Raw genomic sequence first — 11,708 nt, forward strand, 5'->3', positions numbered from 1 at the left:
CCGCGTGCCGCTCTCAAGGGGGCGGCTCGGAAAGGAAGGCGCAGTTCGGCGCTTTCGGGGCGGCGTAAGTGGCGTTTTTATTAGAAGCTGCCAGGACCTTGCAGAGGGTGGTTTACACTTCCGCCACCCTCAAGATGGCGGACGCAATAGGCCCCTGGGAGAGGTGTCCCCACCGATGCCTGCCGCCGGTCGCGGGGCCGTCGCTCCCCTCCGGCGCCGGTGACCCCACCACCCGTATCCTCGCACCGGGAAGCAGCGCGGAAAATCTCGGGGAAAGCGCGGGGCCGGCATCGGAGTCCAGGCCGGATTCAGGCAGCTGAATAGACAGAAGCCCTTGTGAGGAGGGGGGCCTTATGCGTACCACACTAAAGATGGCGACTCAACCGCAAGTGGCTTCTGCCAGCACCCAAGATGGCGGCAAAAGGGCGGAAATTTCGTCAGAGCCACACACTAAAGATGGCGGCTCCACCGGAAGTGGCTTCTGACAGCACCCAAGATGGCGCCAAAACCGGAAGTTAGATCATTGCCACACTAAAGATGGTGGTCGTTTACGCTGTTTCCCGACCTTCTCAAGATGGTGGCAGGGAAGGCCCCCTCTAGCTGCGTCTATTCGACTGCCTGAGCGTCACGCCGACGCCAACCCAGCACTTTCACGCATCTTTCTGAGGTGTTTCCCGCTATGCGGACACCGACTGTGGGGTCAGCGGCGCCTGGGGTAGGCGGGAGCATTCAGGCAGCCGAATAGACGGAGCGGGGTCCTCCACCGCCGCCATCTTGAGAAGGTCGAATCGCCACATTGGTGTGGTACCGGTAATTTCCCCCCCTTCTTCGCCAGCAGTGGCAATGGCGGGGAGCCCAGGGAGCAGCGCGGCCGTCCGGGGGCACCGGGGCGGGTGCTTCGGGCTCGGAGGTGAGCGGGGAACGGGGACTGTCCCGGGACAGCGATGGGTGTTTGGCACAGGGATGGGTGTCCCGGGACAGGGGTGGGTGTCCCGGGACAGGGGTGGCTGTGCAGGTACAGGGATGGGTTCCTGGGCGATCTAATGATATTATATAGCGATCGTACAAGGAGATCTATATATAGAATCCTTCCTTGTCACCCTTCTCCCAGCCCCGCTGTGTTTTCAGGATCTTGGGGGCAGAGTTTGGGTCTGGACAAGGCTCTCGGGCACAGGGTGGGATTCTTGGGGTGCAGGGCCAGGATTTGGACTCGATGCTCCCTGCGGGTCCCTTCCAGCCCAGGAAATGCTGCGATCCTGTGCCTCCGAGGGTGAAATAAAGGGGATCGGTGGGGTTTTTGCCCGCTGTGTTCACGGCCCCGCCGGCTCCGTGCGGGTTAAAGGCGCAGCCGCCCCGAGACAGCGGGACCGGCCGGAGCCGCTCGCTCCCGGTGCTGCCGCCTTGTGGGGAGAGCCCGGCACTGCAGCCCGGAACGGCGCTGGACACGGGATCGGCATGGAACAGCAGCCCAGGGAATGCTGAGGCACCCCAGGGAATGCTGAGGTATCCCAGGGAATGCTGAGGCGTCCCAGGGAACGCTGCGGTCCCAGGGAAGGCTGAGGCACCCCAGGGAATGCTGAGGCGTCCCAGGGAATGCTGAGGCACCCCAGGGAATGCTGAGGCATCCCAGGGAAGGCTGAGGTGTCCCAGGGAATGCTGAGATGTCCCAGGGAAGGCTGAGATGTCCCAGGGAAGGCTGAGGCGTCCCCTGCCCGGGGCACTCGGCAGTAAGTCCCTGATGTTGAGCGGAAAAAGGAAAGTTCTGGGTTAGTGGGAGGAGGTTTCTGGAATGGAGTCGGGTCAGGTGCTGATCCAAGCATGGAATCATGGGGTGGTTTGGCTTGGAAGAGCCACCAAGATCATTTACTCTCTGTTTGTTGTCTGATTCCACAGCAAAGAACACCCAGAACTGCCACCTCACCCTCACGGACAGCAGGAATGTCTTGCATAGCTCTTGTTTTGGAATGGGAATGGCTGGTGGGAGCTCTGGCAGGACTAGGTAAGAACAGAAATGGGATCATTCCGGCTGCTGCTGGAGGTGGTTTTCTGCTTTCAGGCTGTTCTTCTCATTGATCCTTTCACAGCAGTGTTCTAGGGCACATTTGAGGGTAATTCCAGGAATTTCAAACCAGATAAAAACTGGTGGGGAAAAAATGTGAACCTGATCCATTTCTGGTAATTCCAAGCTTCTCCCACAACACCGTTCCAGGGGAAACCTGATAAAAGGGTGAAGATGCAGAGGAACAAGTGCTGTAAACCCCCCAGGCTCTCTGACAGAGCAAGCCTTCCAGTACTCCCAGCAGATCTCTTGGAGAAACTGTGGGATCATAGGGTTTTCCAGGAAAGCAAAACGAGGGCAGAGATGAGGGAATAGGCTTCCAGTTATTCCTTTAGCTGAAAGCCTGGGGGAATTGAGAGGGGCCACAAGAACTGTTTGTGTAGGAAAATGGGAGTTTGAGGGCTGAATCGGAGTTTCTCTCTGGGGCATTTTTGAGGGAAAAGCTGAGGTGCTGTTTAAGGGAGGGAATGCACATTTTTGGGGTGGAAAAGGTTTAATCAATATTGTAGAGGAAGTAAAATGTTGGGGGTAAAAGTGGATGCAATCTGGAGGGGACAGAATGAATATTTTGAAGGCAAAATGGGGAACTCAGTAGTGGACAGAGGGGGAACATTTTGGAGGCAACACTTGACAAACTCTCTGGGGTGGAGAACGAACACACTGAGGGAAAAATGAGGTGATGAGCAGTGGGCACGTAGGGAAGGTTGTGGGGGTAAATCTTGAGAAAAGCCCCGTGGTATTCAAGAAATTCTTGGAATCAGGACTGAGGAATTCAGCGGTGGAAAAACAGAGGAATTTTGCGGGGGTAAAACTTTAAAAGATCTAAGAGTTGAGAGTGAGTGTTTTTAGGTAAAAAGGATGTCTTGTTGAAGTTGGGCGTCTGGATTGTGGCATTTATGGATCAGAGGGTGTGTTTCCAGAAAGTAGAAGATAAAGAAGACTCCCAAAGTCTCGGTAGCTGTGTTAAGAAATCCCTCCCAGGGAAGAAAGGTACCTAAACCTCCTAGAAGTAGGGACTAATTAGCATGGGAAGGGAAAAACCCAGCCCAGTGGGAGAGAGCAGGCCGGGTAAGGGAAGAGAAGGATGCCCTTAAGAAGAAGCAGGGAAGGGGAATTTCTCGGTTTGCTAAAATGTATCAAAAAGTTTGGAATCTGGGTCTGTGTGGAGGCTGGGATTTTCTCTGCCGTATGCAGAGCCCAGCACTAGGAATAAAGTAATTCCAGGCTTTACAATGCCAAAAATGCAGTACCAGAGAGTTCTGTTGTCCCGAGGACTTGGGGGATATTTGGTAAAAATTTCTGGGGGCCCAGGCTGGACCAAGCTTTTCACACTCCCCAGATTCACGGGATCGGGGATTCCAGCGTGCCCTGCACGGGTTTTTCAGGGAAGTCCCAAATCTGTGTGAGCACAAAGCAGAATCCCCTGGGAGCTGTGAAGGCAACGGGACATTTCTTGGGAATTTTGAAGGATTGGGTGAGTCCTCAGTGTTAGGTTGGAATGAACGCAAATTGTCCGGGAGTTGCTGGTTTAGGGATGGCCGGGTCTGGGTTTGGATTTGTGGGCACCGAGTGTTCCTTGTGTCAGCTTTAGGTCTGGGTTGGTGGGAATTGTCGGAGAAAAGAGAAGGGAATTGAAATGCACAGCTCCATTCCTGAAGAAAGGATCAGGATGGGAGAGGAAAGGCTGTGGAGCTGCTGGGAGCTCCTGGAGAACGAAAGGATCTGAGGTCTGGAAGCAAAAGCTGTGGAACAAAGCCTGAAAAGGGTGCGGGGTGGGGCGGGAGGGGGAGGAGGGCACTGCGGGGAGGGGGAAAGAGGGAAAGGATCCCTGCTCCTGGAATCCAGCAGGGACCAGGAGAGGATCATGTTCCATCTACTGCTCTCAGTGGAATCCTAATAAGGAAGGTCGAAGGAAAGTGATTCGTTTGTTCTTAGGTTTGGAATGAAAGGTGCTCTTCCAGAGGGGAATATTCACCTGTTAAAATTCTGTTGGATCCAGGAAAAGAGGGAGGCAGCAGCTGGGAAATGAACAGGTAGATTTTTGGTGGATACAGGGAAAGACACGGGAAGGGGCTCTTAAGTAAAATACACCTCATGCGCAGCACCAGGAAAAGCTCCAGCTACCCACTTTTCCAAGCTCTGACATTCCAGAGGAGTAAGCAGTGGTCAGCACATCGCTCTCTATGTTCCTTGGATGGCCAGTGCTTTGTTGGGAAGAGGTGACATTTGGAAAGGAACAAATCTGGGGATATAATTCCTGATAGTGAGGCCCTGGTTTTGATATCCTTCCAGCACCCAAATGCAACAGAGGGAATCCTGGAGGAGGAGGTGGAAAACGCTGTCGCTCCATTGGTGGAATTCCTGGGAAATGGAAAGCAGCAGAAGCAGCAAGAACAGAGTTGGAAGCAGGCTCCAGCCGGGTAAGGCAGCCACCAAATCCTTTGGAATTAGAACTGGGCAGGGGTGAGAAGAATTAATTCTTAAATTTGTAGCCCATGGATTCCTGAGCAAGATCCAGGCAGGGAAGACTGCAGGGATCAGCCTGGGGACTGTTCCCAGCTGGGGGCAGCGAGCCTTGGAATTGGCTGGAGGGAAGAAAGAGGGATCCTTTGAGCACAAGGATCAGCTGTCAAATGCAGAGATGGCATCAGACAATTCCTCGGGAGGGTTCAGTTCCTGGGCCAAATGGATCTCCTGCCTTGTGAAGGAGCTCAGAGATCTGGGAAGAGCCCAACGAGCGCAGGGAATGGACTGGCAGATAAAACTGCTGGGGAACGGTGGGGAAAAGCATCCGAACAGGAGGCCTCATTTTGTACAGGAATGGCACAAAAAATTGTCCGAAAGAATAGGAATCGAATGGGATTTACATATTCCTTGGAGATCACAATCCAGTGGGAAGTCTGAGAGATGGTAACAAAGCCTAAAAAGGCAAATGAGCCCAATCTGCCCAAAGCCTCCAATGGCCGCATTCCCTGGCATTGCTGAGGAATTCAGCCGAGCTCCAAGCAGAAGGTGAGCCCCTATGGAATCCTTTCTGGGAGACCATATCCAGCTGGAACTCTTCCTGGAGAAGGCCATGGGATATGGGTTATCCCAGGTGCAGAGAATATGTCATTTCCTCGGGAAAAACACTTGGATCACTGCATCACTTACTGTTTTAGGCTCACCAGTCACCTGGGCTATCCAAGTCTGTCCTCCCCAGCGGGGAGAGCGGGAGCACGTCCGGACATGGAGAATTTCTGGGAGAGCCCTGGAGAAGAAAGAAAGCTCCAGCTTCACAGATCTGTGTCATAACCCATCCTGTCCGCCGCTCCTGTTTGATCCTGGTGGATTTGTCCTCTTGGATTCAACCTGAGCAGCGCTAATTGCTGGGAATTAAGCAGCCTTTGGTGCTTCTTTTCCACGAAGCCTCTCCATCCTGCCTTTCAATCGTGTTGCAAACGGGGAAAACTCAAAACTCTGTTTTTTCCCCCCTCTCCCCTTCACTTTGCCTCCTCTTTTCTTGCAGACTTTGGGCTATCCAGGCTTGGATGTGGATTAGGCAGAGCACCCCGTAAACTCAGCTCCAGGTGGGATTGCGGCAGTGTTGGAAGCACCAGGGATTCTCCCAAGGTTTAGTGTGAGGAGCTGTATCTTGGGAGGGGCTGGGATTTTGTGCACTTCTGTTTTTTTTTTTTTTTTTTCCTGTTTGCCTTTTGGGCCGGCTCAGAGAAAAAGCTGAAAACCAGAGAAGCTGAGGGGGGTTCCCAAATTCCTTTCCAGCCCTTCAGAGGAGGCACAAAGCCACGTGCAGCTGAGGAAAGGGATGTGAGGAGAATGGCAATAATGGAGCCTCGGGACTCTGCACTTCATTCTTTTCACATGTTTGGAGGTGCAGGAAATGCCAAACCCCACAGGAATTCTGTGTCTGTAACATCGGGTGCAACCTCTTGAAACCCCAGTGCTCAGAGTGGGGTTTTCCCAAGGGTAAATCCCGATGTGACATGGCAAAGCTTCAGTGAGGATTTCCAGGCTTGACTGCACAGCTTTTGGGAAAGCTCAGTAGCCAAACAATATCAGATTTCTATGGGATTTGGATCAAACGTGGCGTTTAAATGTGGGACAGCTCAGCTCCCCGGGTGGGAAAGTGCTTGGAGTAGCCAAGCTGAGCTGTTTTTGAGAATTCCAAGCATTGTGTCCTTACACTCCTTAATACAGCATTTAAATAATTGATACAGAATGGAGACAGTATCAGGGGGATTTGTTAGAGTGGCAGGGATGTTTTTTCACCTGGCAGTGTGTCGGGATAGTCAAGACTCCTTATGTCAGAATTAATTGGTCTTCCTTCTTTTCCCTTTTGTTCTTTCTGGATTGTTGCTGAGTGGGGAGAATATTTGGGATAAAGAAATGAAATGCCCGAGGGAAGCTTCATGTTCCCGTGGGGCTGCTTTAGGTGCGTGCAGCTTCTGAGCTGCACCGATAATTGAGGCCCCCACAGAAGCCTTCTGAAGCTGGAAGGGCCGGGAAAGAGAATTCCAGGAGAGGTGTGGGAAGCGCTTTCTGCCAGGTCTGGGCAGCGTTGAGGTGGGAATGACTTCAAAGTGTTCCTTGTCCCTGTCCTGTTCCCAGCCCAGGCCGAAGTTGGTGTTCCCTGAGCAGCTGCAGTTCCCTGGATGTGGTGGGAGGAGGTCTGTGCCGGGGAGTGGGAGAAATGTCCCCGCCCGGTGCCGTGTCCTTGGCGGGCAGAGAGCGCCGATCGTGGCAAGGGAGGTTTGTGAGTATGGAATCAATCCTAGCTCCTTTTTAAGGGAGTGTTTTAATGAGTCATCAGCGGGCACCACTTTTAGCCAGCTTTAGGTAAGTTCCTTTTGCACAGGTTTCATGTTGCTTTGATGGTGAAGTCACCAAACCCTGAAGTTTGCTAAATTACCCCTGAAAAGCTTTAATGAATCAATCCTGAGGGAACTGGGGATTGGATATCTGGGATCTTATGGCCCTTTGAGGCCATGTTGGGTTTACCCCCTGATTTTGGTGCCAAGGGAAAGTCCCAAGTTAAGAATAATCCAAATATGAAGCACTTCTCACAAAACTCAGCTTTGCAAACCTTTATTTGGGCTAAAAAATAAGAGATGGGAATGCCCTTGGCAGAAAAGCAGCTGTGAGGCCCAGCAGGCTTCAAATGCCTGTCAGCAGGAGCTCCAGGAGAAATGGCTGCTGGCTCCGGGCATCCTGGGCTTTCCAGGCTGGTTTTGTACTGGCTTGCAAGGCAGTTTTCCTGCCTCTGGGGGGTGGCACCTGCATCCCACTGGAAAGGGAAAAATGTGGAGAGAGCGCCAAGCGGGAAGACGGTTGCTGATGTGTGTCCTTGGATTGCAGTTCCTCCCGGTGGGTCTGTGCTGCTGGAAGTACAAAGGAGATCAGTCCTGGAGTACGTGTGGGTTCGCCGGTGGGGCTTGGGAGAGACGCTGGACGTGAAATTCCAGGGATGTTCCCCTTGCTGGAGTGAGAAGCAGTGGAAGCAGTTTGCTGTCTGCTTCTTCATCCCCTTCACCTTGGTCCCCTGGGGCTCCAGGTAATCCCCTCTCACCTTTGCTTTTCCAAGGGTCTCTAAATGAGGGCTTGAGCTTTGGTGTAGCTCCCTTTTACAGGGAAGATCTGTTGCAGGAAAGGTCTCCTGGTCTGGACTGATGGCGTTGCAGGAAGAGCAGGAAACCCCACAGCTCCTGTAGCTCCCTCATCTGATTTGGCTGCAGGCCGCAAGGCTCATTCCCAAGTGTCATCCCCTGGCTCCGTGACTCGGTGAGGTTGTGTTCCCCTAAAGGCCAGGGGCCACTTTGTGTTGCAGCTCACGAAAGTCCAGCTCGGTGGCGCTGGGTTTGGTTTTTGTGTGCAATGAAGGCACTAAAAAATTCCCCTCCTTCACTGGCACAGCCCTGAAGTGGGAGCAGATTCCCCTTATCCCGGAGTTATCCCGCTCCTGCCCTGGATCCCTGCGGTGCCGTGGGTTCTCCAAGCTCACAGCACTGCTGGCTCTAAACAAGAAAAACAATCCCTGTTCCTTCTCTTCTCTGTCCTTGATGTTCCCAGGCCCTGCATCTCCCTGGCTATTCCCTGTGTGAGTCTTCATCTCCATCCCACCTTATCCTGATCAAATAAGGGTCTGAGACGTGTTTAGCAGCAAATGCATTCTTGTAAAGAAAGCCAAGTGCAAAGAGCATCCAGATGCAGAGAAGTCTTTAGAAAAGCACTCCGGACGTGCAAATGAGAGATGTGTCTTCCTGCATCTCCTGTTGTTTTTCTCTGTCAGGTTTTGGAGGGGTTTCTCTCCGTGATTTCCTGCAATCCAGGTGCATCCCTTCCTTTGTCCAAATCCAGTGCCAGAGGATTGAACAGCTGACGAGGGGGGTCTGGGATGAAAACGGTTCTGCTAAAATGAGGGAAACAATGCTGGAAGAGAAATGAGCATCCTTTTAATGCCTGGTATAAAAATGGTGGAAAAAAGGCACTTTTTATTTGATTTGGTGTCATTGTCCCTTTTTTTCCACAGCTACAACTCCACGGTGAGCAACCAGAGTGGAAATGTGAAATGCAGGAGTCTCAGATTCCACAGTGGGATTAACTTCCCTTTTCTGCTCTCTTTCAGGACTGAACTCGTCCCATCTTTGGGACCAAGAGCTTTGGTGTTGGAGCAGCCAAAGCCAGCTAGGGCCCCCCTTGTCCTGCCCATGGTGTGGGTAAGTCACAGGCTCCTTTTCTCTGTGTTGGGATGAACTGCCTAGGGAATGCCATTTCCAGCAGCCTGGTGTGCTGGAAAAAGGGAGAAGGGAAGAGGGAATGTGGTGCCAGAGCTGCGTGCCATCGGGTTGTGTTTCCCTCTGCGGACAGAGTCTCTGGGCCGAGGTGAGATTGCTGGGAGTGCTTGGACGAGCTGTGCAGGAGACAGGGAGTTGGGGATTGCAGCTGGGGATTGGAACCACTGCCTTAGGTCTGCTTAGTCAGTGTCTGTGTGAAGTGGGATTTGCGCTGGAGAGGTGCTGTCGGGAACAAAGGACGGAGTAAATCCTCTCTGGGGATGCGCAGGGAGGGAGTGAGTTGCAGGGAAGGAGAGTATTTCTAAGCCGTGTCAATATTTCCCTGAAACTGGGGCTGGAGCAGTGAGGGGGGTGCTTGGGTTTGGCCTGGGCCTGTCAGGAAGAGCCATAAACGAGCCAGCCCAGGCCCTGAACCCTCTCTGGATGTTTGAAACACTTCTGCGGAAAGCCAAGGCAGTCATGAATGCAGAGGACAAACTGTAGGCGACTGCTTACGATCTGTGGGGAATTTCCTTTGGAATTACCAGTCAGAGAGTGCATGCAAGCAGAGCACATCTTTTGGCTTTTTCCAGTCTGTCATCTCCTGTCTGGCTATAGAGAGTTTTGTGCGCTGCCGTTCAGGAAGCAGCGTGTTTTCAGCTGGAAATTGGGGATGGTTTTGTTTCCTCAGGGTTTGGGGTCTTTCCTGAGAGATCAGCCCTCCCATAAATCCCCTGGGTTGTTCTACACAGCTGCTTTGGCCATGGGTCAGAGAGAGAGAAGGGAAATGACTTTTTAGGGCGTTGAAATTTCTCCAGGCAGGAGTGGGACGTGGTCTTGCCCCTCCCCAAAGCCGTGCAGGCGCATGGGAGTAGCTCAGTACCGGCGCAGCTCTCTGAGCAATAACAACGCTTGGGAGGTTCGAGTGTTGATAACAACTCTCCTGTCTCCTGGGGCCCAAGGTTTGGTCTCACGGCCCCGGACCAGTGAGGGAGAAAAGGAACTTGGGCTATTCCTGGGAAAGCTTCTGTTATTCCTTGTGCAGCCTTTTAATTCCGTGTTCTGATGGACTGTCCGCTGTCTTTCTAATAGGACTTGTCAGAGATTGAGATTTGGGAATTGAATTTGGGTCCGTTCCCTACAGAATCTTGCCAAGCCTGAAGGCCTGGGGCAATGACTGCTCTCAGCGAGGGCTCTTTATGAGTCCTCTGTCAGATTTCCCTCAGTGCTGGGCAGGAAAGGCGAGGGTTTGGATCAGGAATTATGCAAGCAGGCCCTGTGTGACCGTTGGCTTCTTGTGTGTGTGTGCATCAGTGAGCCAAAATCAAGAGCAAAGGCTGGTTTGGTTTTAAGAACTTAGAGTAACTTTAAAAAAAAGTCATCAACTTTTTCTTCTTTTTTAATTTAGGTGCTGGAATTGGCTCTCTGGACGTGTGCTGAGCTCTCGCTGCTGTGGACTGTGCAGCCTTAATTGCTGCAGCTTCCTCTTCCCAGCTCAGGAGAAAGTTGGTGTTCCCTGAGCGGCTGCAGTTCCCTGGATGTGGCAGGAGGAGGTCTCTGCTGGGGAGTGGGAGAAATGTCCCTGCCCGGTGCCGTGTCCTTGGTGGGCAGAGAGCGCCGATCGTGGCAAGGGGGGTTTGTGAGTATGGAATCAGTCCTGCCTGCGGTGCTGACGGAAGAGAGAAGCACTGGGGCAGTGTACAGAGAAACTTGGAATTTCAGGTGTGGCTTAACAGAAAGCTCAGGGTGCAAAAAGGGGGGTTTTGTGTGCCCAAATTGCCTCGAGATGGCTTTGCTGTCTGTTCTCTGCAATTGTGCCTTCTGAACACGAGAGCGTTTTACTCGTGGTGCTGTGCGCAGCAGTTCCCACAGTGCCGGGAAACAGACGATGCTGAAACTTGAAGGAATTTGGACACGTAAAAACGAGCTGTTTGTTCTTCTCTGGTGCGAGGGGTTTGATGTTGGTTGGCAGCAAAGTTTCCTGGTTGTCTTCTACTCTTCTTGCTCATTCTTAAAGTCAGTGTAGGATTTCCAAAGAACCTGCAACAGAGAAACCTCTCCTCGTGTTTGTTCCGGGCACACAGAGATACCGGGAGGGGAAGAGAAGGGGTAAAGGTGAGATTTCCCTGAGAGAAGGTTCGGAGATCGGGGTGCGTTCACTGGCGCCACGGGCTGGGATTAGGGCTGAGCGGCACCAACCCCGGTGCGCATTATCCCCTCGGCTTTCCCCTCCTGTTCCAGCAGGGGATTCATGGCCCTGCCGAGAGACAGATGTTAATTAGTGAGTGCCGGGCCGAGCCGTGCCAGCAGCAGGTTCTGTTCGAGCCGGTGCTTTACTGGCAGGTTCGTCAGCCACACGCTCTAATGAAAGTCCTGGCGTTTGTTCCTGATTTTCTTTCAGCCTTACATCCAACTTTCCAGCTCTTTTCTTCTCTCTGTCCAGTGTGTCTTTTGTGTTGCTTTCTTGTCCTGTGTGCTCCCCATGCCATTGCCTTTCACTGCCTCACTCTCTCTTGTTTTTCTTTTAAGAAATAAATACTCACTCTTTATTTAATAAACACCGCAGAGAGGAGAGGGGGGAGAAATGTTCCCTGACAGCTGTGAAGTTGAAGCAGGCAGCAGAGTTCCGTGATAGGGATGTCCTGGTGTTCTTTTAAGAAATCCACACTGACCTTTATTGAATAAATTCTGCTCAATCCCTCTCCCTGTTCTGTCTCTGTCTCCGTCGCCACCCGCATCATTCTCTTTCCTTCTTTCTTGCTCTCCTTTTTCCTTTGTGCTGCAGTGTGACTGTATTTCTTTGTCCCTCTCACTGTCCTTTTGTCTGTCCCTGTCTGCATCGGCTGCTCGGTCCCTCTCCCTCATGGTGCCCTTCTCTT

General features: G+C 52.4%; 1 protein-coding gene across 8 annotated transcripts; it reads left to right on the forward strand.

Annotated features, from left to right (window-relative positions):
- The first annotated feature begins 820 nt into the window (after nt 1-820).
- Nucleotides 821-10,560, forward strand: LOC138107467 (uncharacterized). Of its 8 annotated transcripts, none has more exons than XM_069008701.1 (11): nt 827-910; nt 1,894-1,999; nt 4,352-4,479; nt 4,878-5,071; nt 5,221-5,671; nt 5,822-6,025; nt 6,668-6,808; nt 7,415-7,610; nt 7,703-7,837; nt 8,682-8,772; nt 10,238-10,560. In XM_069008701.1, the coding sequence occupies exons 7-11, from the start codon at nt 6,712-6,714 to the stop codon at nt 10,298-10,300; spliced, it is 582 nt and encodes a 193-aa protein (XP_068864802.1). In that variant the 5' UTR covers nt 827-910; nt 1,894-1,999; nt 4,352-4,479; nt 4,878-5,071; nt 5,221-5,671; nt 5,822-6,025; nt 6,668-6,711; the 3' UTR covers nt 10,301-10,560. The 8 variants fall into 8 exon arrangements, 6 of the variants coding, with proteins under 6 accessions (XP_068864802.1, XP_068864798.1, XP_068864796.1 ...); XM_069008697.1 differs by having other exon boundaries at nt 5,221-5,448; nt 5,568-5,671; nt 5,822-6,812; XM_069008695.1 differs by having other exon boundaries at nt 5,822-6,812.
- Nucleotides 10,561-11,708: the final 1,148 nt, after the last annotated feature.

Source organism: Aphelocoma coerulescens, chromosome 3, assembly GCF_041296385.1.
Source record: "Aphelocoma coerulescens isolate FSJ_1873_10779 chromosome 3, UR_Acoe_1.0, whole genome shotgun sequence".
Taxonomy (NCBI): domain Eukaryota; kingdom Metazoa; phylum Chordata; class Aves; order Passeriformes; family Corvidae; genus Aphelocoma; species Aphelocoma coerulescens.